This window comes from Ziziphus jujuba, chromosome 5, assembly GCF_031755915.1.
Source record: "Ziziphus jujuba cultivar Dongzao chromosome 5, ASM3175591v1".
In the NCBI taxonomy this organism is placed as follows: domain Eukaryota; kingdom Viridiplantae; phylum Streptophyta; class Magnoliopsida; order Rosales; family Rhamnaceae; genus Ziziphus; species Ziziphus jujuba.
In genome coordinates, this window is record NC_083383.1 from 32,199,324 (window position 1) to 32,225,960 (window position 26,637).

The 26,637-nt window shown below is 32.6% G+C and overlaps 4 protein-coding genes across 5 annotated transcripts; 2 read left to right on the forward strand and 2 right to left on the reverse strand.

Annotated features, from left to right (window-relative positions):
- Nucleotides 1-1,190: 1,190 nt before the first annotated feature.
- On the forward strand, nt 1,191-7,383 carry LOC107421715 (UMP-CMP kinase 3). 2 transcript variants are annotated; one of them, XM_016031011.4, is made up of 10 exons: nt 1,194-1,317; nt 2,295-2,357; nt 2,549-2,600; nt 3,045-3,162; nt 4,666-4,822; nt 5,005-5,085; nt 5,237-5,344; nt 5,459-5,530; nt 6,621-6,677; nt 7,190-7,383. In XM_016031011.4, the coding sequence occupies exons 2-9, from the start codon at nt 2,328-2,330 to the stop codon at nt 6,627-6,629; spliced, it is 627 nt and encodes a 208-aa protein (XP_015886497.3). In that variant the 5' UTR covers nt 1,194-1,317; nt 2,295-2,327; the 3' UTR covers nt 6,630-6,677; nt 7,190-7,383. The 2 variants fall into 2 exon arrangements, with proteins under 2 accessions (XP_060673080.1, XP_015886497.3); XM_060817097.1 differs by lacking the exons at nt 6,621-6,677; nt 7,190-7,383 and adding an exon at nt 6,530-6,589 and having other exon boundaries at nt 1,191-1,317; nt 5,459-5,529.
- A 448-nt stretch (nt 7,384-7,831) lies between these two features.
- LOC107421717 (uncharacterized) lies at nt 7,832-9,522 on the reverse strand. Its single transcript, XM_016031013.4, has 2 exons — nt 9,232-9,522; nt 7,832-8,306 (listed from the first exon to the last, which is right to left on the reverse strand). The coding sequence occupies exons 1-2, from the start codon at nt 9,385-9,387 to the stop codon at nt 7,911-7,913; spliced, it is 552 nt and encodes a 183-aa protein (XP_015886499.3). The 5' UTR covers nt 9,388-9,522; the 3' UTR covers nt 7,832-7,910.
- A 307-nt stretch (nt 9,523-9,829) lies between these two features.
- On the forward strand, nt 9,830-15,561 carry LOC107421709 (uncharacterized). Its single transcript, XM_016031000.4, has 12 exons — nt 9,830-10,416; nt 10,528-10,605; nt 11,331-11,488; nt 12,561-12,636; nt 12,782-12,849; nt 13,010-13,262; nt 13,500-13,634; nt 13,757-13,863; nt 13,971-14,024; nt 14,112-14,195; nt 14,807-14,970; nt 15,107-15,561. The coding sequence occupies exons 1-12, from the start codon at nt 10,128-10,130 to the stop codon at nt 15,252-15,254; spliced, it is 1,614 nt and encodes a 537-aa protein (XP_015886486.3). The 5' UTR covers nt 9,830-10,127; the 3' UTR covers nt 15,255-15,561.
- An 8,106-nt stretch (nt 15,562-23,667) lies between these two features.
- LOC125422979 (very-long-chain aldehyde decarbonylase CER1-like) lies at nt 23,668-26,184 on the reverse strand. Its single transcript, XM_060817353.1, has 6 exons — nt 26,076-26,184; nt 25,344-25,641; nt 24,459-24,834; nt 24,222-24,329; nt 23,790-23,990; nt 23,668-23,685 (listed from the first exon to the last, which is right to left on the reverse strand). The coding sequence occupies exons 1-6, from the start codon at nt 26,182-26,184 to the stop codon at nt 23,668-23,670; spliced, it is 1,110 nt and encodes a 369-aa protein (XP_060673336.1).
- Nucleotides 26,185-26,637: the final 453 nt, after the last annotated feature.

A 26,637-nucleotide genomic window follows, 5' to 3' on the forward strand; every position in this document is an offset into this window, starting at 1 on the left:
GGGATGAGAATAGTATTCCTTTGGAAGGCCAATTCTAAAAATTCTTTTTAGGGTTTGGGAGCTCTTGGCTTTGCACATGGCAAAGTCATTAAGAATATAGAGTATAAATAGTAAGGTTGCCGCGTTGCCAATCTAAACAATCTTCTTCTTCTTCTTCTTCTTTTTTTTTTTAATGGAATTTTCAAGACTTGAGTTTTAGAAAAAGAGAATAATTTTATCAAGTGCTCTTTGGTATATGTTTAGATAATCTGAATGTGACATTGTTTTCATAATCTTGAAAATTCTTTAAACTTTTTTGGAAGATGTGGTATACATTGGACAATTATTAACTATCCAAAAACCAGTCAAATGTCTGTATTATATTTCTATTTGAATTGTAAAGTAGAGAAATTAAGATTTGTTATTAAACAAAGTAAAAACAAAAATCGAATTAAATTCCATTAAAATTCATGTAAGCCTCTTGTGCTCTAATTTTCTACAATTTTCTTCTTCTTCTTTTTTTCTCATAATTAATCAACATTCTTTTTTCAAATATTTCAAAAAAGTAAATGTTGCTTCCAAATGAATTTTGTTACTTTTTCTAATTAGTTCCCTTATCATAATGGTTAACATCGTTTCCATATCAGTACAAATTAGTTCAGCTAATTTTATACAGTTATATTTATAAATAAGTGAAAATATATAAGTAATTTAAAAGTAAAATAAAGGGAAAATTAAAATATATAAGGATAAATCTAATATAATTAAATTTTTTTAACAAAATTTTGAATCTTTTAAATGATTTATCTATTTTTATATATAAAATAATATCAATTTAATATCATTAAAAAACTATTACATAATTATTTACTAAAATTTTAATAAAAAAATTTAATACCTATAGCATTTAATCCAATAAAATTGATCCAATTATATAATGACGGGTCGGAAAATTTTCCAACGACGGTTCCTAACCCAAACGAATCAAGTTGGGCTTAGCCTTTAGGAAGCAGAGTGCGCAGCACTCATTGCACTTTAAAAATAAAATAAAAAACAAAAAAAAAAAAAAAACTGTCATCAGCGGTCGTTACAATTACGCAAAGTTATTTATTCTTTGTGCAATTACTAGTTTACCCCTACCGACCGAAACGCACCGAAACGGGGCTACTCCTTGGCTTCGTGCCTCTTTCCATTTGTTCAAATCTCTCTCTCTCTCTATTTAAGAACGCGGGGACTAGCTTTCGCTACGCATCTCTGTCTTCTTCCCCTATCTCTCTCTCTCTCTCTCTCTCTCTCTCTCTCTCTCTCTCTCTATTACTCTCTAGCTCCTCTGCGCTGGTAAGCCTGATTCTGACCTCGAGGTCCTTTGATTTCTGCGGAATTTTTATATTTTTTTGGCTTGGATCTGAGGTAGTCATCGTGATCCGCTGATTCGATAAGGCTCTTGTTTGATTACTGAGAAATTTGGAGGGAAATGTTGTGAAATCGATTTTGAATTATTTTTTCTTCTTTTTGTTGTTTATGTCTCCGCGAAGTCGACCATTTTGTCCCTTTTTGTGTCTTATGTGTGGCATGTGGTGTAGTTGTTTGGTTATTAGCCTGCATTTTTCATCTATTTTTAAATAATTTTTTTTTTTTTTTTGATCTGTTTGGCTATATGTTTGATCTTCCTTCAGGTTGAACCTTCTTAGCCATTGGTTTATGAGAAAGCGAAGAATGATAATGGGAAATGAATCGAAGTTTTGAACCTCATTAAATGCTCTATATTAAAGAAAAATCTTCTCAATTGAGCATTAGATCGAAGTTTTAACTTTTATGTACCGTAACATTATTGTTTCTATTCTGTTAGATCTATGGAAAATTGAATGATTAATGATCCTGAATCCAAAAGATTTAATCTTGTAATTGGAAATTTCTTAGTTTTGCATAAATATATGGATCTGACAGAAACACTTTTAGTAACTTTGAAGATCAAATATTAAAAAGCTGTATGTACGGGCGGAAAGAACTAAAAATAATAACCATTTGAGGTGATGATTGAAAATATAAAGAGTTTTATGTGACCTTCAATTGGGCGGAGATTGTGCATATAGATCTGGAAATTCTGTAGGATATTTGTTCAAGTGTACGTAAGACACGTTTTTAAGATTATGGTTGGACATTCTTTTGGTAGTTATGTGGCTTCATTGTGATATATGTTTCATTTGTCATGAGTCTATCCTAATGTATTTGTGTGTGTGTGGATGCATGTTTATTCGTGTGTATTTCTGTCCATATGTTTATAATTTACACTCTAATGCTTTTGTCTTTTGCAGTTAGTATATTCATACACAATTTAATTGGCGATAATGGGAACAGTTGGTGATGCTGCAAACAAGGTATACTTGGTTACCAATTGTGCACATATTCTTCCCCCTTTTTTTTTTTTTTTTGGTTGTTTTTTTTTTGTTTTTTTGTTTTAATGTTTTTTCTCAAACTTAAGCTGATCATACATATTTAAGTCATGTAGCAAGGACAGAGTGAGATGTATCTTAATTTGGTGTTGTCAAATAACACGACTTATTTACAGGATACTAATGGAAGCTTAGCCGAGAAGAAGCCTACAGTTGTTTTTGTTTTAGGTAAGCTTTTCATTCTAAGTTCTTTTTTAGATTTACCTCTAAGTGATTGAGCTTGTTAGCCTACAGTTGTTTAACTATTGTTTACGAGCTGACATAAGACCTATGTTTGTCCAGTTTTAACCTAATGGTTATAACTCTTCACCTCTAGATTTTGTCAAATGGTTTGTTTTTAAGAATTTGGGGGTGGGGGAATTTGAACTTGGATTATTGCTTGAGGAAACAGTGGCTTTGCCACCGGGCTGTCCCTGAAGGGACTGTTTTGTCAAATAGTCGAAAGTAAATCTGGCTTATTCATTTTGTTTTCTTTTTCTTTTCATTTTTTTTCCTTTTGTTGTTTTTTGTACTTTCTTTTCTAAATCTTTCCATGCAGTCATATACGCCACTTATGTTTTTTTACTACTATAGCGAATTTTCTGAGTTTTCCATGATACTGTTGATTGCCAGGTGGCCCGGGCAGTGGAAAGGGTACCCAATGTGCAAATATTGTTCAGCACTTCGGGTTTACCCATCTTAGTGCTGGTGATCTTTTGCGAGCTGAACAAAAATCTGGTTCTGAAAATGGGTATGGATACTGCATATGCCTCGAAGTCTGTTTTCTTGTAAACTAAATCTCTTATTTACTGTGATTTTGCTCTCTATGTGTTGTAAGATGTGTCTTGGCTTAAAATCACTTTTCAGGCCAATTTCTTAAAATTTCTTAGATTTACACTTCAAAATACCTCTGGCCAAGTGTGTAATAATCTATGTTCTAATTGGTCAGTATATTTTTGCTATAGATGAAACATCATGCTAGTATGTTTCGGCTTTTTTTGTATGGTTCGGTATGTTAGGAAAATTTTCTTGATTCTTTGTGTTTTCTATTCTTCTCAGTTATGTATGACTACATAGGTTACTTATTATTTTACTCTAGCTTTTACTTGTCCGCTCTGTCTGTTCTAATTTCTTATTAAAAGACTTTTTTCTACTTAAAGAATTTGGAGATTACATCCCTGATCTGGCCTATGATTTGTACTTAATAAACCATTTTACAAAATTGGGGATGGTCATCTATTATCTTATCGTGGTGAACTTGTGAGTTCCAACCAGTCTAGTAGAGCATTTAAAGTTGACGATTTTTATTTTTATATTTTTCCTACTTTTTGTTTATTTATTTAGTTTATTACTTTTATTGTTATGGAGCAAATGAAATAAGTTTGTTTATGGGTTTTAGTTGCCGATAAAGACCTCAGAAATCCGTAAGAAGTTAGAGTACTTTGGATCTTCAAAGTAGAAACTGTCCAAGTGCTCGATTTGGGAGAAAATGGTCAAGTTTTGTGAATAAAATTTCTTTTAGGAAGTTTTATCATTGAAGTTGATATTATATGTGGGCTAATAGTAGGTTAACTTTCTGGACATCATCCTAGATTCGAATGTAATGTGTTGCAGACTTTTCTAACAGGACATGTATTTTTCATTACCTCTAGGCTTTAATCTCATAGTATATGAAGTTACAAATAATATTGAGCCACCGAAGTCTTCCTCTGGACCTTCCCTATATATTCTTGTTCTCAACCTTAGTTTGATGCTCTTTTCTCATCCACTCAATTTCCTAGTATTTATTTCCTTTTCTTCTTTCATTCTGAATATAACCTAATGATTATTGGTGGTAATTGTTAAAATGTGCCAAGTTCCTGTGGTCATGTGACTTATTATTTTATATACAAGAATGCTAGAATTTAGCTAGTTTAAACAAGCCCACTAAAAGGGCTTATGGTCATAATAGATAGCCTGCTGCTAGGTCGTTTTGATCTTGGTTTATATCTAAGTTATTTGGACACTATTGCAGTTATTGTTCTAGGTTTCACTGGATTAGTCAATGCTTGCTTCTTTTGTTGCTTGTGGATGTTGAATTATTTGCTTCTGGCTGATTTATATCTATATTTATATATCTTAAACATGTGCTTCATATTTTAATTTCTTCAACTAATATGCACTAATTATACACTTATGGGAGTTCGTTGTTGAATCATCATTATGATAATTCTCTGATAGACTTTTTAACAATTTTGCCTTTTATGGTATACAGAACCATGATACAGAACATGATCAAAGAAGGGAAGATTGTCCCTTCTGAGGTCACAATTAAGCTTCTCCAAAAAGCAATGGAGGAAAGTGGTAACGACAAATTTCTTATTGATGGTTTCCCTCGTAATGAGGAAAATCGTGCAGCATTCGAGACTGTTGTAAGCCCTTGCACAACACTTAATGTCACAACTTAAACATCCTTGATGCTCTGGAGAAAAAAAAAAAAAAAGAATAAAAAGAAAAAAAAATAAAAGAGAAAGAAAGAAGAAGAAGAAGATGAAGAAGTTGAGAGTGGAAGATCCCTTTTGTTAACTGCTGAAACTGTTTAATTGTTATGCAGACTCAAATAGAGCCAGCATTTGTCCTTTTCTTCGATTGTTCTGAAGAAGAGATGGAAAGGCGCCTTTTAAGTAGGAACGAGGTTAGAAACATGACTTCACTGTCTCTCTGTGTAGATGGATACTGTTATTATCCTTTCTTGTTGTTTTAGTATGGTCTTCTTTATTTATTTCGTTTTTACTAATATTGTTATAACATTCGCAATTTATTTTGTCATTTTTGGGTGGTTTAAGGGAAGAGAAGATGACAACATTGAAACAATAAGGAAGCGGTTCAAGGTTTTCCTTGAGTCTAGTCTCCCTGTGATTCAGCACTATGAATCCAGGGGAAAAGTTCGGAAGGTATTTCTTCTTTATTGATGATTATTTTTTGCTATATCATCTCACCATAAGCACTTTTGCTTTGCAAGTGTTCTTGCATGTTTATTTTGACTAATAGTTTTTGTTCACTCTCAGATTGATGCTGGAAGACCTATTGAAGAGGTTTTTGAGTCAGTAAAAGCCATTTTTACCCCTAAAAATGAGAAGGTAAATGGCTTTAGCCATGTTTTTAGAAAATATGTTCTCTGTTTTGGATGTAAAGGAGTAAATAAAGTAGTGAAAGGGAGTTACTAATTGTTGTTCGGAGGAGTTGTATTATCTTCGGTAGTGTTATTTGTAAATATGATTGGAGTAATGACTGCTTCAGTGTGGAATTGAGCTTTATTTGCAGCACAGATTGCAAAGCATCTTTAAATAAAGAAGGAAAATAAGGAGAAAAATTAAAAAAGAAAAATGTCATCATTTTCTGGAGGATCCCAATCTTAATGTAGTATATCAAAACCCATCTTTACTTGGTGCCAATTGTAGTAGTAGTAGTTAAAAGCCATTTTTACCTCTAAAAATGGGAAGGTAAAGGGCTGTAGCTGTGTTTTCAGAAAATATGTACTCTGTTTTGGATTTGCTGTTTGGAGGTGTATTGTCTTTGGTAGTGTTATTTGTAAATATGATTAGAGTAATGAATGCTTCAGTGTGGAATTGAGCTTTATTTGCAGCATAGATTGCAAAGCATCTTTTATGAAAAGGAGAAAAAAAAAGGAGAATAACTTTAATTAAAGAAAAGAAAAATGTTCTCATAACATTTCCTGGAGGATCCCAAGCTTAGTGTAGGTTATGAATCTAAAACCTATCTTTACTTGGTGCGAATTGTAGTAGTAGTAGCATTTAAAAGCAGAAAAAAATTACATAAATTAAAGAGATCATGGTTAAATTTACTGAAAGTGGGTGACCTAAAAGATTTGAGTGCTGTTAGCAATGGTAATACCCTCAAAAAGGGTGAGAAAAAATTGTTTACGGATCAGAATGGATTTGAGCTTGGAAGTGCAATGCAGAGGAATAAATGGAAAGAAACAAGGACAATTTTAAATATGCTATATTCTTTTTCCACTAATTGACTGGACAATCTGTTATGCATGTGCATGTTTAGGTGGGCAATAATTTTAGGAAGCATATGCAGTTCTTCTTTTGATGGTACTTTTGGTGTTTTCGGGCTGAGTAATGTTGCAGTTGTGATGTACTTGAGATTTCGGACTTTATATCTATTGAGGTAAAACTTTAATCCTGTTTTTGGTGTTTTCAGGCTGAGTAATGTTGCAGTTGTGATGTACTTGAGATTTTGGACTTTATATCTATTGAGGTAAAACTTTAATCTTGTCCATTGTGTGTGTGTGTGTGTGTGTTTCTATGTGTCCGTTTGCTTGGCAAAATGAGTTTTTAAGCACCATCTAAGATGGAAGCTCCATTGTGTTACTCTCATCATCTTCAAATACCCATTTCATGTGAGGGTTGACAAGACATATTTTCAGGTGTTAAAGCATAAAATTCTGTGACTCTTCTCATTATTAAAAGTTTTTCAAATACAAAAACTATATCGGCACTAGATCGAAAATCATTTGAAACCTTGAATACTTTGAGACATGGGTATTGTGAAGCTGAGGACATGCATTACTCCTCCATACAAGTGCTTTCTATGATTTTTGTTAATTGAAGTTGATGTTAAACAATTTTAAGCAAAATAGGCTCATGTTTCAACTTCGCTTTTGCAATATTCTTCAGGGTTTAGCTGAAAGGAATTAGATTCTTTGCACTTTCGTCTTTATCATCTTGTATGATGTATCCTTGCTAACTGAAATATCAATTTTCCTTCAGGTGGTGTTATTGTTGGCTGCATATAATGATATTCAATTTGCAAGGTTTCCATGCCTTAGCTTATTTTACTTTGTTATAGAAGTTTGTAGTTTATACATTGAGGCGTATCCCTCTAGCCTTATTATTGTTTGATGTATTCTAATAACCAGACAGATGGATATATAACAATAAAGTACTCTTTTTCTGAGTGCCAATGGAAACAATTATTCTTTTTTCCTTTACGAGAAAAAAATTGGTTGGAGTATAATCTTTATGGAAGACAGTGTCTTTACAATCGCTCTTCATTTTGCAACTTCGGCCTAAAGCTGCTGGATTTTGGATGGATCAAATTAAATTTGCATATGAATATGTAATGCATGGTTTTAAAATCCAAGTCAAGTTGATTTAAAAAAAAAAAATTTGCATTTCTGATGTGAACATGATAAACATACAGTTTATCTAATGTGAGATTAGTTAGCATTGTGGTATGTTATTGAATGGAGTACTGAAGATTCAGTTGAAAATATTTGGAATTTATCTTTCAAGAAGTGCATTTAGATACAAAAAATGCCTTCTAACAATTCTGTGTTTGGTTAATGCTTGGCATGGATAAAGCCGTTTTAGTACCTTTTGGGATATATGACATTTTACCATCTTTTGAAGAACTACAAAACAAAACTAATACTAACAAATTATAAGTTACAACTACATGAAATCAGGCTTAAGAATAGTGTTATAGGTTCTAAACAAATATGATACCATTTTCTTTGATGGTATCCAGGACAATCCCAAGCTTACCCTCAATTCTCTTGTTCTTCTTCGGCTCAAATGACATTGCATATACATCAGCTTCCATGGATCTTTCTGCAATCAGGTTGCCTATAACTTTACAGGCATTGTCATCGGTTAGCGATGGCAATGTATACCTGAGGTCCTTGGCATTTGTACTGGCAACTGATATCACTTTGCTGGTTCCCCGGTGCATCACTTTTGCATGTACAAATCGCTTTGAAAAGAAAACATCCAGTAAAAACGGCCTCATGTACATATCTGTTCTTTGTTTCCATGATTTCCTACTAGGCCTCTTTGCAGCCTCACCCCGAGATCTCCTGGTCCAAGCAGCTTGAATGAAAGAATTCTGCAAACACAACCAAGGGATACTTGAATTATTTTCTAAGTTTTTATACAGGTTTGAACTGGTTTTGATTTGAAGAAGCATGTGGTACTGATCAGAGCCAAATTCTCATTTGGACATTTTAATACATCTTGTGATGATGGGGTTTGGGCAAAGATAGTGTAGAATTTTGTACTCTAGAATGTTCATAACAATTCAAATTAACTTTTTAGCTCAAGAATATGCAGGTGGTTAAAGCTACAAATTCTACTTTTTGAGTATCAAATTCCATAACTAAGATTGCTGTTTTAAGCTCAAGTGTCTAACCAATGTGATAGGTGTAAACATATATTTTTTCAGTTTCAAATCCCAACCATAATGGTACTTTAACCCAGTTTCTTTATGGTTTTAACAAAATATTTCCATCTCATATCAAACAAAATTGGGTGAAAAAACCGGACTTGAAATTTTCTTACAAATTCTTTTGCAGGCAACAAGGCTAACATACAAGCCTGACGTAAAGCACCATAGGAATAAGCTAAAAAGTTTGACCTCCAGTGAAGTTCCAAAGTTTTAAAAACTCATTTTACTGAAGTAAAGAGTTTACCTTTACATCCTTTCACATCTTCCTTTTACTTTTAACAAACACCTTAGCTACGTGAAAATAAAAAATTCAGCCAGTGACTCTAACACTTGCTAGTTCAGCCTATAAATTATCAATAATAATGCAGAAGTCAGTTCAAGCATCCAAAAGCGACATGGGTTTTCCAGTTAAAATGATATATTCCATTTCCGCATATACAATCCTAACTTATCATCAAGAAAAAAAAACCAGACTTGGTCTCTAAAAATTCCAGAGTTTCTTGCAAAATTCAGGAATTGGGTAAAGATAAAGACACTAGATTAAATTTAGGATAAGAGAATTCAGAAAATAATAATAAAAAACTACCTTGTTAAGTGAGGAAAGAGAACTAGCAGAGCTGCAATTGTTTACAGACAAGGAGATGGGAAGCTTGGGAAAGGAAGCTGACCATGAAAGGGAACTGGGTTTGGGTGCTGAGGATGATGAAGAACATGAAAATGGAGGATATGATATGCAAGCCATCTCTCCACGCTCTCTCTTACTCGTCTCCAGCAAGCAACCCACTTCTTCTTCAGCTTAAGAAAATTCTTTTTGCTCTTTGTGCTATGAATATTTAAATTCTAGACAATACTAGAAATTAGAGGTTTATTATCAGCCAATTGTAAAATATTTTTATAGACTATACAATTCTAACAAAAATTTTAATCTTTTTTTTTTTTTTGGTTTGCTTTTTCTCTTAGGAAATATTGTATTTTTTTCTATCATGTTTTAAAATATCTGGTAATTAAGATCAGTAAAAAATAATTAGATCAATGTGTAATAAATCTATAAAAAAAATTAGTGTAATAATGTTTTTAGAAAATAAAATAAAAGTTTTTAAGATAAATAAAACATATATTTTTTTAATAACTTTTAATGTTGACCTTATTTTTTTTAAGAAACAATTTAAAAGAAAAATATTTAACATGTTTTCTGAAGTAATAGCAGAAAACAAAAAGAGAAAATTAGAGAAAACAAAGAAAGAACGTCAAATGGGGGCTCCAAGATCCGGAGTCTAACCATTTTTTATTTTTTAATTTTTTATTATTCGATTTCAAAAGTTGTGATTTTCAAAATCAATTTTTTTGATTTTTGTTTCAGCTGAAAACACTTTCTGTTCAGAGCTTCTTCTGAAATATTTGTGTTTTTGGTAAAAATCCTGAGCTTCTGAAATTGGGGGGAGAGAGAAAGAGAGAGAGAGAGAGAGAGAGAGAGAGAGAGAGATGTTGGCGCCTAGGTTTTCCTCCATTTTAGGAGGTGGAGGAGGATCTCAGACCAAGGCTTTTGGGAGCGAGGTTTTGCCAGCTCTGAAGCTGCAAACTGATAAGCAAGTATACAGGCCCGGCGATCCGGTCATCGTCACGATGGAGATCAGCAATCCGGCCGGCAATGCCGATTTACCATTGTCGCTTCTGGTCGAACGTCTCAGTTTCGAGATCAAAGGCGTTGAGAAGTTGGATACGCAGTGGTTCGCTACGCGGAAGCCAATTCCGGGATCCAAACAGAGGAGAGGTAGTTCTGTTCGCGTCTTTGTTTGAATCTCAATTTTTTTTTTTAAAAAGTTTTTATTTGTTTTGTTTTACATGTTCTTGAGCCTTTTTTTTTTTTTCTTTCTTTTTTCAGGTGAATATGTATTTTTGGAGTGTTCGGCTCAGGCACTGGTTTCGAATCAGATTGTTTCAGCTGGAGCAACTAAATCATGTAAGAATTGTTTTGGGGAATTATGATTTCTTGGTTTTTGATGGTTTTGTTTAAGCGACTGTGCTATTCGATGGTTAAAATTTAAAGCTGCTATGTGAATTTGCAGATTCTGTTATAATTGTTTTGCTGTGCCTTTGATTTATCATTCATGTGTCCTTCTTTTATTGTTCATGGAAATTCCAAATAATTGAGGCTTATAGAAAATTGATCAAATTTAGATAAGACTAAAGGCCCACTTTTCATTTTGTGCTTAAAAAAAGTGTTGACTTTATAGGTCAAGCGGGTTATAACCTGGTCTTTTAAACACCTAGAGAATTAGCAGTTAGAGATTTAAGTCGTGGGTGGGATTTTCAAGCTTCTGGTCTTCTCACCTATTAATAGGATGGTTTTGCCAGTTCCCAGAGACGAGATACCTACTTTGTTGATGTTGAACCATAAGGGAATTTGAGTCTAATCTGTTGATTATGAAGCTTGATTAAATGAATTGGGCAATGTACTGCGGGGGTTCACTTTTTGCTTTTCTTTCTACTTTTCTACCTTTTTGTCCTGGGACAAGACTTAACTAGGAACTTGCGTTTAAAATTTTAACACATTCTGTTAATGTTATTTTCCAGATTTGTGGATCTTTTGAATTAATTGTATGGAATGATAAATTATTGTATCAATTCTGTTCCACCATTTTCAAACAAGCTAATTGATTCTTTAATATTCAATTTGTTATGCAGATGTGGTGAGGACCTTGTTGCCAAATATTATACCACCTTCATACAAGGGTGCTACTATTCGCTACCTGTACTATGTTAGAAGCACAATGTCTGGGCAGTGGTTGAGCTTAGAAAATGCCCATTCTCGTGGGGAATCAGTAAAAGATCTTTCTGAGCTGGTTGGTTTCTTTTCAATTGAGCTCATTTTATTAGAATCCTTGTTTATAACATGCAACAGGTTTTTGTATTGGTTAGTTTAGATCATGTTTTTTCTGTTTGTCTTAGATATTTTAGCAATATTATACATTTTGCTTCATATATAACTTTCTGCTTGATTATATTGGTTGAGAAATAAAGTGATACAAGCAGTTTGCCAGCCTGTGATGTATTTTGGTTTTAGATTATCTAATGGACTTGTTATGCAAATTTAAATTTAGTTTTTTGGTTGAAAAATGGATCAAGAGTATGGAGCATTGCTTGGTAATTTATTCATGTTTTGAACACCTTACATTTTGCATGGAGGTCTATGCCATTAGGCTGCAGGTCCTGAACTATGTATTAGTTTTTAGGTTGGTCATAGAACTGTTTTTCTCCCCAAGTAAAAATATAAATTCAATGTAATACTTAAGTGATAAATGTTGCGATAAAGGACTTATACTTTTTTTATTGTGTCAAACTCTCAATTTCTTTAATGTCTAACTTCTGTAGTGTCTGATATACCAATGCTGATATGGCTTATTTTCTGTTCAATGTGGCATTATACTCGTGGAATAGTATGTTAAGGATCCAGGATCCTTGCTTGGGAGCTTTTAGGTAGTTTTATTATTGAAAATCCTAGTTTTTGTTGGTCTGTTTTGTATTTGGGGTTGGCTATTATTTTATGCAAGCTCATAATTATCCAAATCTTCTTATAGCTTAAGCTCTTACAGCAATTGGTCACTTAAGCTCTTACAGCAATTGGTCACTTAGCATGGCCTTAGAACGTAAGCATTTTCGATCCCTCAATCACCAAGAGAGCCCTAGCCACCATAATCCATTTAACTCTAAACCACCAAACTCCATCATCTTTGTCTCCATTATAGCTATCCATCCACCAAAGCATTTGCCTGCTTATATAATCATTAGCAATGATGTTGGAAATGTTTGAAAAATATACCTAAGAGCCATGCATTGATAATATGTCAGCCTTATATGGTTATTCGATGTGCTTACATTTTGGAACTGTTAATTTCATCAACTTTAATATTTCAGGAAGCTCGTAATCCATTACAAGTATGGATCACTCAGAAAAACAATGGCTTGCTCATTGAAGAAGGTCAAAATGATGGTGAGTTTTTTTTTGCCTTAGTTGCTGATAATAATTTGTTCTTTTATATTTTAGTGTATATCAGGCTTGCAGTGGAAGTTACTTTTGCTTGTCTTTATTTGTCTGCATACCAACTGAGAAGTACCCTTCTACTAATTGATATCAGGAATTGTGCCTATATCAACCATCCAAATGGATTTATTTTGGAAAGAGACAGATGGAGACTCAGATTGGGTACTTTACTTTTGTACCTTTTCTTGAATTTCGTGTTCTGTGATTTTTGGTGTTTGTGGAGCTGTCATTATTCTAATAAATGATTTCCCTTAAACAGCTTGAAAATAGGAATTGACTCAATTATTTCATCCTGATATATGGTAGAGCTACTTCCTTACAGGTTAGAGCAAATGATATCTATGATGGTGTTGAAGAAGGATATGAAAGCTCGAGGGATGAGATCTCGTCTGTTTCTTCTTACAATCCCATGAAAGACCAACTGAACAGGACATTTGGAAGTTCTCTGTCCTTGCAATCAACAAGATCTTCTTCTAAGGATGCTTTATATCATGAAGGAGAACGTACAAGTTTATCTTCCACTCTAGCACTTCCTAGGCTCTCTGTGGCTGAGGTCTCATATGATTCTGGTGCTGGTGAGTCATGTGAGATAGCTACGTGTTTGGTGGCTCTAAGCTTTGAATCTTTGTTTTTACTTAGATCGGGCATTGTTTCTATTGAAATGCTTCACCGATGCTATTGGCTTAATTTGATCGTTATTATTCCCAATTCTATCAAATTCCTTGGAGAAATGAGAATGAGACATGGTTTTGCTATTTGTTTATGAGTCAGAAAAGCAGCTTTTCTGAGTGGCAGATTCTCTTTTCAAACAGATCTTTCATCACCCCGTAGGTCATCTGGCCTTGTCTCTCCAAGTCAGCAGCAGAAGCTCACTAAGCCACTTTCTGCAGATGATGATGGTGGGGCAACTTCTTCACCGGCAGCTGGAGCTGTTGAACCTCAAGCATGTAATCTCATGAACTTTCTTTTCCTTAAAGTTTTACTGCTAAAAATATCTTGAACCTAATGGTTACTATTTACAACTGATTGTAATCGTGGAAAGCTAATTTGGTGCAAACATTTCCTGCAGCAGAAGGCTTTATTCGAGGAAGGTCTTATAATATCCGGATGGATGACCATATTCTACTTAGATTTTCCCCCAAAAATTCCGACTCAACCTATTATTTTAGTGATATGGTAATTATAATCTTTATCAATGTATTTTGCCTGTTTCTTATAATTTACGATCCCTTTTTTCCATCTGCATTTATCTTTTAAGGTTTTGACAAGCTGTTTTACAACAGATTGGTGGCACACTTACTTTCTTTCATGAAGAGGGAGCTAGAAGATGCCTTGAGGTAGTAGTGATAGTAATTATAAATTATTAACTGAAAGTTATTATTCATTTACTGTTAATAATTCTTTATGAGAGGACTGTTTTTCAGGTGTCAATAACATTGGAGACTTCAGAAACAATAAGTCGGCGATATGTTCATCCTTCTAGGAGGAATTCCCCCACAATTACAAAGGTATACTTTTTGACCCAGCTTTGACATGGGTACATGATATTTAGAAAGATCAACGCTTTATCTATTCTGAAGATATAGGTGAGGTTTAGCACATGCTGTCTCACATTTTTGGGAGGCATGGATATGGTGGTTGGTTTATCTATCAAGTTGTCAAGTTGTAGAATGTTATGGAAATTTTCTCAATGAGAATATGCTAGCATTTTTCTGAAAGATGTAGGCTTTTTTTTTAATTTACTAATTCCGAGAACTTTACGGATGCTGAAACATACAAGTATGTGTTTTTGCATATTGATATTAGTGTGGTTACCGTTCAGTTATTTACTTTCATTTTTGACAAGCTGTTGTATTCATGTTGCTATATTTTTGTTTTGTAGTAAATGAGTGATATAAATGGTCTGACACGAATCAATTCTTTGCCAAGAAAGTTTTCTAACTTGAGCATTTTATGAGTAATGCTTTGATTTGGAAAGGGTTGCATTTGGGTTGGGTTAAGAGCCTACTTATTTTGTAGAATGGATGCCTGTCTTTGACTTTGTCTTTTTTGATGAGTTTACACACAGTTTAAATGATTCTGAACTGTGTTATGTTTGTTGGATCATTACAATTTGTAGGTTCAGAGTGATCATTACGAGGTTGTCGCTGATCTGGTACAGACAAGCTTTCTTTTCTCCATTCCCATGGACGGCCCTATGTCTTTTTCAACTCCCCACGTATCTGTACAATGGGCCCTTCGATTTGAATTTTTCACCACACCGAGAAATGTGGATTGGACCAGGTACGACTATATTGAATATTCACTTGATGTCTTGCTAAGTGATTACAATGCTCAGATCAATTTGGAGTAGTATCATCAGGATCTTGAAATGTTAAACCCTTTTGTCTGGCATTCTCATTGGGTTTCCTGACCACAGATACGAGCATCCTTTAGTGATAGAGGGAAGAGACAGGAGTGAATGGGTTCTGCCAATAACAGTGCATGCACCTCCAGGTGGGGCTTCTGCATCTCACACCCGAAATGACAAGCCTTTCTCATTGGAACCCTTGTGGGTGCGTACGTGAAGTTTGAGTTCAACTGCATGACTGGATAAAGTGAAAAGAGAAGGGTCTAATATAAAAATGTCATGTTAAATAGTGCTAGTCATTTATATATTTTTTTTCATTTAATTTTTTTTCTTCTATATATTTAAAATTTTCTTCATTCAAAAAGAACACCATACCTCATTTATAGACTTGAAGATAGGAAGAATTAATTTTTCGAACTCATCAGGAGCACTTTTCTGTTTTTTATTAGGTTGAAAAATTGTATTGAAATTGAGAATTATGAGTCAAGGATCATTTTGGGTTCCAACCAATATTACTAGTTGTATATGTTTTTCATTCTAAATATACAGGCCCCCCCAAAAAAAAAAATAATAATAATAAGATGATCATGGTGGAACTCAATACAGAGACACTTCAGTGTGCATAACTGCAAAAATAATCATTACTTAATCAGAATTCATGGTGATTGTGAAAATCAAGTTTCGTAATACTATTTTGCTCGGTCTGGACATTAACTTCGTATAAGGTATACACTCAGTTTTGTTAAGTTAGTCAAGTATATGTAAGAGACAGAGCAAATATGCTGCCTTTACTTTTGTCAAATATATGTAAGAGACAGAGCAATGTGCTGCCTTTACCACGATGAAACTATCCAACACCATGAAAACTTTGACTTGTTTTTTACTCATTATTCAAATTTGTATCTGACTTAATCCGCTTTAGTTCACGACAATTTTAGAAGCCACAAACAATTTTTCATTGGACACATCCAATATTAAATTTTGGGACCCAACAATATTATAACTTTCAGCACTCTTTATTTATTCAAAATAAGCAATCCAGCATTACAGCTTACAGCTACAAAAAACAGAGTTTTAGCTATCATAAATAACCATGGAAGATCATTTAGCCAAGATCTCCATGGCAACAATTTTATGCTGCAAGAACGCTGTTATCATCGCTATCTTTGTCTTCTCCATCTGTCTTTCTGTAAAATATTTACTTCATCATAGCCATGGCTTCCTAATGATCTTCACCTTTTACAGTCCTACTAAATCTGCCAACAGGGAAACCTTGTTTTCTGCGGCTTGCCTCCAAGAGGTCATCCACGGCTAAAGGATCCGAAAATTGCCCAAATGCAGCCATTCCTTTCATGTTCATTGCATCGACCAATGGTTCCAATCCCACCCTACATGCCCCCTTCGTAGAAATGATGTCTATTTTGTCCACCATAACATTCATGACTCCTTTCTTATTTTCCTTCTCCTGTATCAGTTTCTTTCTTGGGACAATGATCTAAGTTATCTCAACCTGTGCCTTTTCTATTTCATAAAGAAAAAGTATTTACCCTTGATCTCTCGTGGCTGTAATTTTCTTGTCCATAAACATGTCAAAATATAACTATGCGTATAAACATGTGCGTAGCATGAACATAAACTCAGCTGACTATAGATAACTTGTTTAGAAAGAACAAGATTTCTAAATATGTTAAGCAGGAACGTCTGAATCAAATAAATTAGGAAAGCTACTGCCTTCCTAATCTTGGAAGTCGTGGTCTAGCTTTTTAGGTTGTTGAGTCGGTTTTTTTGAGCAACAAGAAAACCCAATGTCAAGAATCTATAAAAATCCTCTGGTTCCAAATAACCAGGCACGCACACCCTAAGAAAAAGCCTTAAATTTCGTCTTTGGCATTCAAAAAGCACTATCTGACTTGAGCGTTAAAGTATATTTGCTCGGCACCAGATTGGTGCTTTAGATATTTTCTCATTCTTTCTGTTTTGTAGGTAAAGCTAGATTACAGTCTTATCACACGGTGACTCGTGGTGGAGCTATATGGCAACAGCATCTGACACTTAAGTTATTTTGAAAAGCACAACTGAATTTATAAAATTGTGCGCTTGTCCATTTGTTATGAACTCCAGATCTTGGACTTGGTTATGTCATTGATCTGTAAAGGTCAAAGGGATATTATGCTACTTGTCGCATTTATGTTATTGACAAGTGCTACATTTCTCATGAAGCATATGTCGGGAAATTCACAAACAATCAGTAAACTACGAATAGAATCAGACAAAATTATAAAGTATAGAATTCTAATTATACAGGAAATATAACTGTAAAAAATATATATATAATATGATACATATATATAACTTAAGAGACAAGTGATTATGAAAACTGACTTGTATTATGCAGGAAGATAAGAGTCTTGCAGATTACAATGTCCTAAAGTCAATATTTCTCCCCTTCTCTTATGCTTCAAGTTCTGCAGGAGATTCCCTCCTAGGATAAAACTATCTGTTGTTAGAAATTAAACACTAAGGACAAAAATGTCCTGCAATATTTGTATAAACAAAAATCGAAAACAATCTTTGATGGAGTTGCATTTCTCCATGAAAGATTGTGTCCATTCAGAATATATATATATATATATATATAGAATTCTAATTATACAAGAAATATAAGTGTAAAGAATATACGGACGGTGCTCATGCGGACCATAGTATTGGTAACGGTTTTTCATAGTATTGGTGACGATTTTTTAAAAAACCGTCGTTAATACTATGAAAACCCGTTATTAATACTACGGTCCTCATGCGAACCGTCCTCACCATAGAATTTCCGTATATATATATATATATATATATAATATGAAACAGATATATAACTTAAGAGACAAGTAATTATGAAAATTGACTTGTATTACGAGGAAAGAGAGTTGTAGATTGCAATGTCCTAAAGATAATATTTCCCCTGTTCTATTGTGCCTGAAGTTCTGTAGGAGATTGCCCTCTGAGGATGAAACTGTCTTATGTTAGAAATTAAGCACTAAATTTCTAACCTTCACAGAACCAGTATTTTTTTCCTTTCTGCATCTGTGCATGAAAAACGGTGTCCACATAATAAATAATTTTTGTATAAACAAATATTTAAAACACTAAATCGAAAAAAAAAAAAATATTTAAAACACTCTTTGATGGAGTTGCATCTCTCCTTGAAAGATTGCATCTTTTCAGAAATCTGAACGAATGCATTTTTCTGGTTTTATAATATTGTTTCGTTTCATTTAGGGAAAGCAACAGATAAATATATTTCAAATATAAAAATAAATATTAAGAATTTATTTATAAAACCAAGTATTTTAGAAGACCAAAACGAAAATAAATAATAGATATTATTTATTAAGTTAAATTCTAAAAAAATGAAAAAATATATTAATATTTTTTTTTTCCTTAACTAACCCAAAACCAAGGCCATCTTTGAAAAATCGAAAATACTCTTTGATAGAGTTGCATCTCTCCATTAAAAATTATATATCTTTCCAGAAATCCGAAAGATGTATGTTTCTGGTTTTATAATATCGTTTCATTTCGTTTAAGATTTAGTATCTCTACGAAGCAATGGTATAGATATTTTTTAAATATAAAAAAAAATATTAAATATTTATTTATAAAACCGAATATTTTAGAAAACCAAAACAAAAATAAATAATAAAAATTATTTATTAAGTTAAATTCTATGAAAAAATGAAAAAATATATTAATATTATTTCCTCATCTAGCCCAAAGCCACGAGCATACTTGACATTTCACCTACGAAACAATGGTGTGTATATATATATATATATATATATTTTAAATATAAAAATAAATATTAAATATTTATTTATAAAACCAAAACAAAATTAAATAATAAATATTATTTATTAAGTTAAATTTTAAAAAAATGAAAATGTATGGATATTTTTTTTCCTTATCTAGCCCAAGACCAAGGCCATCGTTGACGTTTCATCAATATATATATATATATATATATTATGCATCAGGCTGGGCAAGGTGCACCACTTCTGAGGACCTTATATCTGCTTATAAAAGTTTTAAAAAACTATAATCTAAGTAATGTGGGAACTTTTAAAAAAACTATAATCTAAGCAATGTGGGAATTTTTATCCAACATCCTCAATGGCATATATGTCGACGAAAAAATTGTTGATGTTGGAAGTGGTAACCATTGAATTTACACTCATATAATCACTGAATTACACTCAAGTCAATGTCCCTCTATATTGATTTGTTGGCCATTCTGATTTACTGTTACTGATTCACTATCTGTTCTTATTTTTAATTTTTTTTTTTTTTTGGGGGACACTGTTTTTCATGTTTCAATATAACATCGGAGATATGTTCATTACAAAGGTATAATTTTTGACCGTGCTTTGACATGTTTTTGCAGCGATATACAGAAGGACCAACACTTATTCTTAGCATATGTCAGATTTAGCTCACGCTGTCTCAAACTTTTAGGAGGCATGGTTTTGGTTGTTGGTTTATCTATTAAACATGTGCAACTTTTTATTTTTTTAATATTGTTTATTTAGTTTTTTAATGTTTTAATTTTCTTAATGGAAAAGGCACATGATATCTTATTTATATAGAGACTTGAAGAAGGGAATAAGTAATTTTTCAAACTCGTCGAGAGCACTTCTCAGTTTTCTTTAATTAAGTTGAAAAATTGTATATATTAAAATTGAGACTTGTGAGTCAAGGTGCAATTTGAGTTTGGGTTCCAATAAATAATACCATTTGTATATGTTTCTCCGCTGTAAACGTACAACAACAAATAAACATAAGATTCATGGAGTAAATCTACACAAGATTAGATACAATTCATGGTTATTGTAAAAATCGTGTTTCTTAACATTAGGTGGCATTGTAAACCTCACATAAGTTTTCAATCAATTTTGATAAATTGGTAAAATTTATGAATATATATATATATAGATATTCATATTCAAAATAAGATTCTTAATGTGGGATATAACATCAAATTAATTAAATTTTTTTTTTTAAGCTTTTAGATCATATCAAAGATTGAGATTTAAAATTGTATTTATTAATCATCGAGTCCCGAAATGATTCACTTTCTCTAAATAGAGTTTTAATATATTATTAAATTCATATTTAATCACTTTTTGAATTTTAAATTTTAGTTGATCTATTGGTAATTTAATTTGAGACTGATTATATATATATATATATATATATATAATTAGACTCCAACGAGGATATCATCAACTTTTTAAATTGAGAATATGAAAATTCAATCATTTAAACATTTTTAGCTTTTGGATCGCATCAAAAGTTGAAATTTAAGATTATATTCATTAATTATCAGATTCTAATAAAATTCATTTTTCCTAAATAAAGTGTAATTCTAATTTATTAGTTATTAATTAATTTTAAATGTTAACCATTAATATAATCTAATGATAAAAAAAAAATTTTAATATTAAACTATTAAATCATTTTAATGTGAAATTAACTTTGTATATGCATATATAATATTATGGTAAAGGGAAGTGCTCACAATTTGACGAGCGGCTAATGTGTATCATTTGCTAATACGCGTGTATCGAATGGAAAAATACTCATAGGTGCTTACTAATTGGTAAGTATCTTCGCCTACGACGAAGAACTGTATAATAATATATGCAATATTTATGTACAGAAATATGTTATTGGAGGAATGTGTAGGATATAAAATAAGCTTAGGTAGGCCTATGTTCCCTATTAGTATTCCTTCAAACCACTGCCTGCAATTAATGCGTGGTTTCCACTCTATGCTATAAATTGGTTGGTGGAATCTGCATAATTATGATGTTATACCAGGAAATATTCCAGTAAAAAAAAAAAAAAAAATGCTGATAGCATATTTATCCAATAGTAGTTTTCACTGTCAAATCAATGAAAACCAAAAGAACAAAATGATTCAGCAAACTAATATATCAAATTTGACTAAATTGGATGAGGCTTTTATTGGGATTTTGCATGCAAATATTTTCATTTTTTAAAAGCATGATCTTCCTCTAACATTTCTTAGAAGCCACAATAATTTTTCCTTGGACACATCCAATATTTGACTTTAGGACTCAACAATACTGTAACTTCTTTCACTCTTTATATACACAAAAGGAAGAAGACCACTTGCATCAAAGGCACATAGGGAGGAGGGAAAAAAGAAAAAAAGAAAAAAAGAAGAAGAAGAAGAAGAAGAAGAAGAAGAAGACAGAGTTTTGGGTGATCATCAAAAAACCATGGAAGATCATATAGCCAAGAACTCAATGGCAACAACAATTTTATGCTGCAAGAATGCTGTTGTCATCGCCATCTTTGTCTTCTTTGTTCGTCTTTCTGCGAAATATTTACTTCATTACAGCCATGGCTTCTCAATGATATTCACCTTCTACTATCCCGCTAAATCTGTGAACGAGACGTTGTTTTGTGCAGTTTGCCTCCAAGAGGTCATCCATGGCGAAAGGATCCGAAAATTGCCCAAATGCAAACATTCCTTTCACGTTCATTGCATCGATGAATGGTTTCGATCCCACTCTACATGCCCTCTTTGTAGAAATGATGTCTCTGTTGTCCACCACAACTTTCATGGTCTCCTTTCTTATTTTCCTGTATGGGGTGTTTGGATAGTGGTAAAATTAGTGGGAATTTAAAATTCCCTAGAAAAGTTAAATTTTCTCTTATTTGGATAATTTTTAAAAGAAAAAATTTATGAGATTCAGTGGAAAATAAATCTCATAATGTGGAAAATTGAGAAGAAAAGTAGATTCTACTAAAAATGTGTCAAAATTTCCTTAGAAAATAGTTTTATGTATTTTTTTTAAATACAATTTTATCTTTTAATTTTAATGAATAAATTTATTTAATTACTTGTAAGTTTTATTTTCTTCTATAATTAATCAAACACTATAAAAAAAATTATCAAAAATACTCATTCTCAGTAAATTGAATCCCAAAAAACAGATTTTTATTAATCAATTTTCTTCAATACTTTTCTTTTTACCAAATACTTCATTACTGTTTCAGAATTTTCTAAGGAAAATGATCTAGTTCTCTCAACTTAATTTCAGATTATTGCATTATATATGGCTTAATTTGGGAGATAATTATTGTCATTCAATTAGTTGCATTCTAATATGTTCTTTAATTAATTACTCTTCAAAACATTGTCTTATCTTCTTTTTTTTCTTGTTTTTCATTCACCCCAAAAAAAAAAAAAATTATTGCACTGTATTTTAATGTGTGAAATATGCTCTGGTCCTAATTAATTCTATAATAATGCATAAATTTATTAGTAGAATTATATTTTCATCAAAAACAATGTTTTTACTTGTTTTCTAATCAGTGCTATATATATATATAAATATCATTTTTGATTGGCTGAGACCGACGCATGCACTTGATTTAAAAGATAAGGAGAAATATCATTATATATATGTATAGCCACAAAATGATGTGGAATCATTAAAAAGAAAATAATATATGGCGACAAATTTGCATATACTCCTGGTCATGGTCATGGTCTCCATATGTAGTATAATTGGAATATAATTCCGTATTTGGTGACCATTTTCATGACCTATAACAAATATTTCAATATTATTAATTATAAAATGCTAATTAATTAAGGTAACAAAGAAGCACATATATTAGGGATTCTGAATTTGGGGAATAGGATGATAATTTCCAAAGGTTGAAAACCATAATGAAGACTTGCTCTCCATATTTCATCAATTTTGAAGATGGTGTCACCACACTCATCTATGTTCCAACCTTCCAAAGTATGCAATATCCCAGCTATTCGCCAAGCACTCATCACTCTTCTTGGCAACCAATTCTGTTTTATATATGTAATATTAATCAATATATATATATATATATATATATATCCATATAATTTATTGTGGGATTAATAAATCACATCTAAATCAGTTTTTGGAACCTACAAAGAAATTAAAGAAAAAGCACTTCAGCTTCTGTTTTATGCTTCTTGCACTATTAATTAATTATATCCCAACGAATAATTTAATTATCATGAAAATATATACAGATGATATATTGATGGGAATTGCGTACCTCACAAGAGTGGATATTCTTGGAGAGACGAGTGGTCCTGGCAGAAGTGGTGTGATAAAAGCAATCTTTGCGCGCAATTTGTTCGGAGGGAAATGGGAAAATGGAATAAATAATGTTTCTTTTCTTGCTTTCATTTGTTCACCTTCTGCCCATCCTTCTCCCACCAACCAAATCTATATATCCAATTTATTGATTTATCATCATCATTTCAATATCAATACTAGTATTTCATACAAATTTAATTATTTATATGACCTTAATAGCTTTAATTTCTTTAGGGTCATACACATATTCATACATATATATATACACACATAAATATTGGGACTAACTAAAATAAAGGCAAAGTTTAAATTAATATTTTGGTTGATAACAATTGAACTTAAATACCTTATGATTACCATAACTTTTTGAAAGTACCAAATTACATGTGTACTCTGGTTGAAGCTGTTGAGTAAGCATCCTAAACTCATTGTGTAATGTTGCAACGTGAAAATTTTAATTTATAACCTCAAAGAGATCTATAAACAAATTACAAAAATTAATCTTACTTATCGAATGACTTCACTGCACTTCATTAATTATTTCATTTAAATTAATATAATGATATAGTTAGTTGGTATACCTGAATTCCCTTTTGGCATAAAGCTTTAGCAATGGCATAAGAAACCTTAGTAAGATTGCCCCTTAGAAGCACTTGGGTCGTTCCTTTCGGAATGCTGTTTAATACAACAGCCACCACTAAACTACTTCCATCTACAACCTTTGTTTTCAGCTCAGGATGTCTTTGGACATAAATTTCACCATTTTTATTGAGCTTCTTCCCCTGCAGCTCATAGTTATTAAGTCAATCGATCGATCATCACTTGCTTTCGTGTTGGATAGCCTAAAAGATTGACCCCCACATGTAAATTTTATATGTTAATTTGCAAACAAAGAACGTATCATCTATTCTCATAGTATTGAAGATATATTTGCGATAAAAAATTTATATGGACAAACATATAAATATATAGAATATACAAAATAAGAAAACTCCCTTAATTTAAGTAACTGCCTGATTTAGAAGACCTAGACTCACCACCTTAACTCCATTTCTATCAGCATCTAATATGCATTCTTCAATCAATCTGCTAATTGCTTCTCTTTGCCATGGCAGGAAGTACTAATAATATTAGAAGGCGGAAAAAAGATACATTAATAAAATAATATGAAGAATAAATTATTAAATTAATTAATCAAAATTAGAAAAAAAATTATGATAACGATAGAAAAATATTACTTAATTACTTACTTGTACAATGTATCTTGGTAGCAACCATGTTTGTAAGTTGAGGTTTTTGAATTTGTTGCTCTCCAAAACAAAAGTTTGACCAGAAATGGAAGTAATAACAGCAGACCACCAAGTGATAGGCCAGAGCATCCTCAAATACCATTTGGACACGTAAGGGTGGGAGGCCACAGAGGCTAATCCCAACCGCAGCTGATAAATTGAGTCAGGCTTTGTTAGATGCGTCAAATGGACGACATCTGGTGAGTCTTCACCTTTTTCCAATGAGGTTTCATACAGAGTATCCGAGGATTTATCCATCGTCCGATACATGTAGTCATAAAATGGCATGAACAATGAGTAGTTGGTTCGAAATTGGGTGTGATGAAGTGAGTGAAACCTGTGGGATTTGATGATAATAATCAATATCATTTACTTTCGTTCAAAATCAATATCATTTACTTTCTATAATTTTCAATAATATTAAACAAATAAATAAATAGATAAATCATTAATGGTGGTTATATTATTTTTTGTTCGCTTAAGGATAGTCAACCTCTCAAGATAACTGTGTCATAATTAATCAATTTTATAACATATATTCCTATATTGGGTAATGAACGAAACTTAAATAAAATGGTCCATCAGAATATTATGATTTGCACATATTCATTAATTATATATGCAAGGCATTTAAAATAGGGGAATTTGACCCAGTGACCCTCTTTTAGAAGGTCTGATGAAATATACCCTTTCCACTCGAATAATTTTTGTTTTACCCATCTACTTTTTAATATTCCTAAATTATCCTTATTTTATATAAAATCAAGTAAAAATATCAGCTCCACTTTGGTTCTTCAAATCGTTGTTAGTATTCCTTTCGTCAACCATGCTTTCAAACTCCTCAACCTGCCATTGAAGCATTCGAAGGCAGCCTTTATAACAGGATCTTCATCCCAAGTAGCCTCCGTCTGATCGCCAAGGTACTCTTCATCCTGGGAATGGTTCGACAGAATATCCAAAACCGCTTGGTTCTGAGAAGTGAATATCATCACCCTCAACGCTTGGTTCTGAGAAGGGAAGCACTGCAGAAGCGCCTCTTCGGGTCTCTTCACGAACTTTTGCCAAACTTCCTTCGAGTGTCCCTTGTGGGCATGTTGGTCCTTGCTATCATGGGGCGATTTGGGAAGCAGCCTACGTACCCGTACTGTCCAAAGTTGACTGCTGCATGGTGACCCAACATCATTCAAACGATGATGGTGATGATGTCTATCAGGTCCTGAAGGGTGTTCAACTCTGGCCACCACGGTTCATCCTTCTTGTCCACGTGACCTACGGTTCGGATCTCCATCCACCATGCTTGAAGCTCTTCGTCCGGATTTGGGTGACGTAGGAGTAGTAGTGTTTAAAGTAGTCGAAGACCCATTGTTTGATGGAATCCCATAGGACCAAACCGTCGTTGGCAAAAGGGTAGTCTTCAATTGTTAGCTTGAGACCGTGTGGAGCAATTGGATCTTCCACGGCCAATCCCCTGCCAAAGAATCCCAATTAATTAATTAACTAATAATATCCATCATAACTACTTAATTTAATTATCAAGATTCAAGATTTTTATAATTAATTAATAAAAAAATTAATTACCTGCTGATAAAGTCAGCTGGCAAGGTTTGGATATCGAACTACCACTAGTTGTCATAGGCAACAGAACAATATCCACAGCAATATCTATAATAGACACAGCAATATCCATGTATCAAGCCTTTTTTTTTTTTTTTTTGGGGGAAAATAATCCAATTAAAAAAAATACACATACAGCTAAGGTGAGGGATGCTTTTTCACGGAGAAGGAAGAAAGCTAAGAGAAGAAAGCAGAGGTTTTCTTGTTTTCAATGTGAGGGATTATTTGTGGAAAGAAGGAAGAAAGAGTGCAGCAATTTGGAACTGGTGTGGGCCTCTCGAAGGGAAAAAAAAAAAAAAAAAAAGGACACTCAAGTTATTTTAAATTTTTATTAGGGACAAAATAAATATAGATGGGTAAATAAAAAAAGTATGAAATGGTATGGGTATATTTCATTAAACCCTCCGAACAAAGGGTAATGGGCTGAATTCCCCAATATATTATATTTTTGGGGGGAATTTCATCCAATACCCCCATTTCAAGAGCGTTAATGAAATATGTCCACTCCATTTCAATATTTTTTATT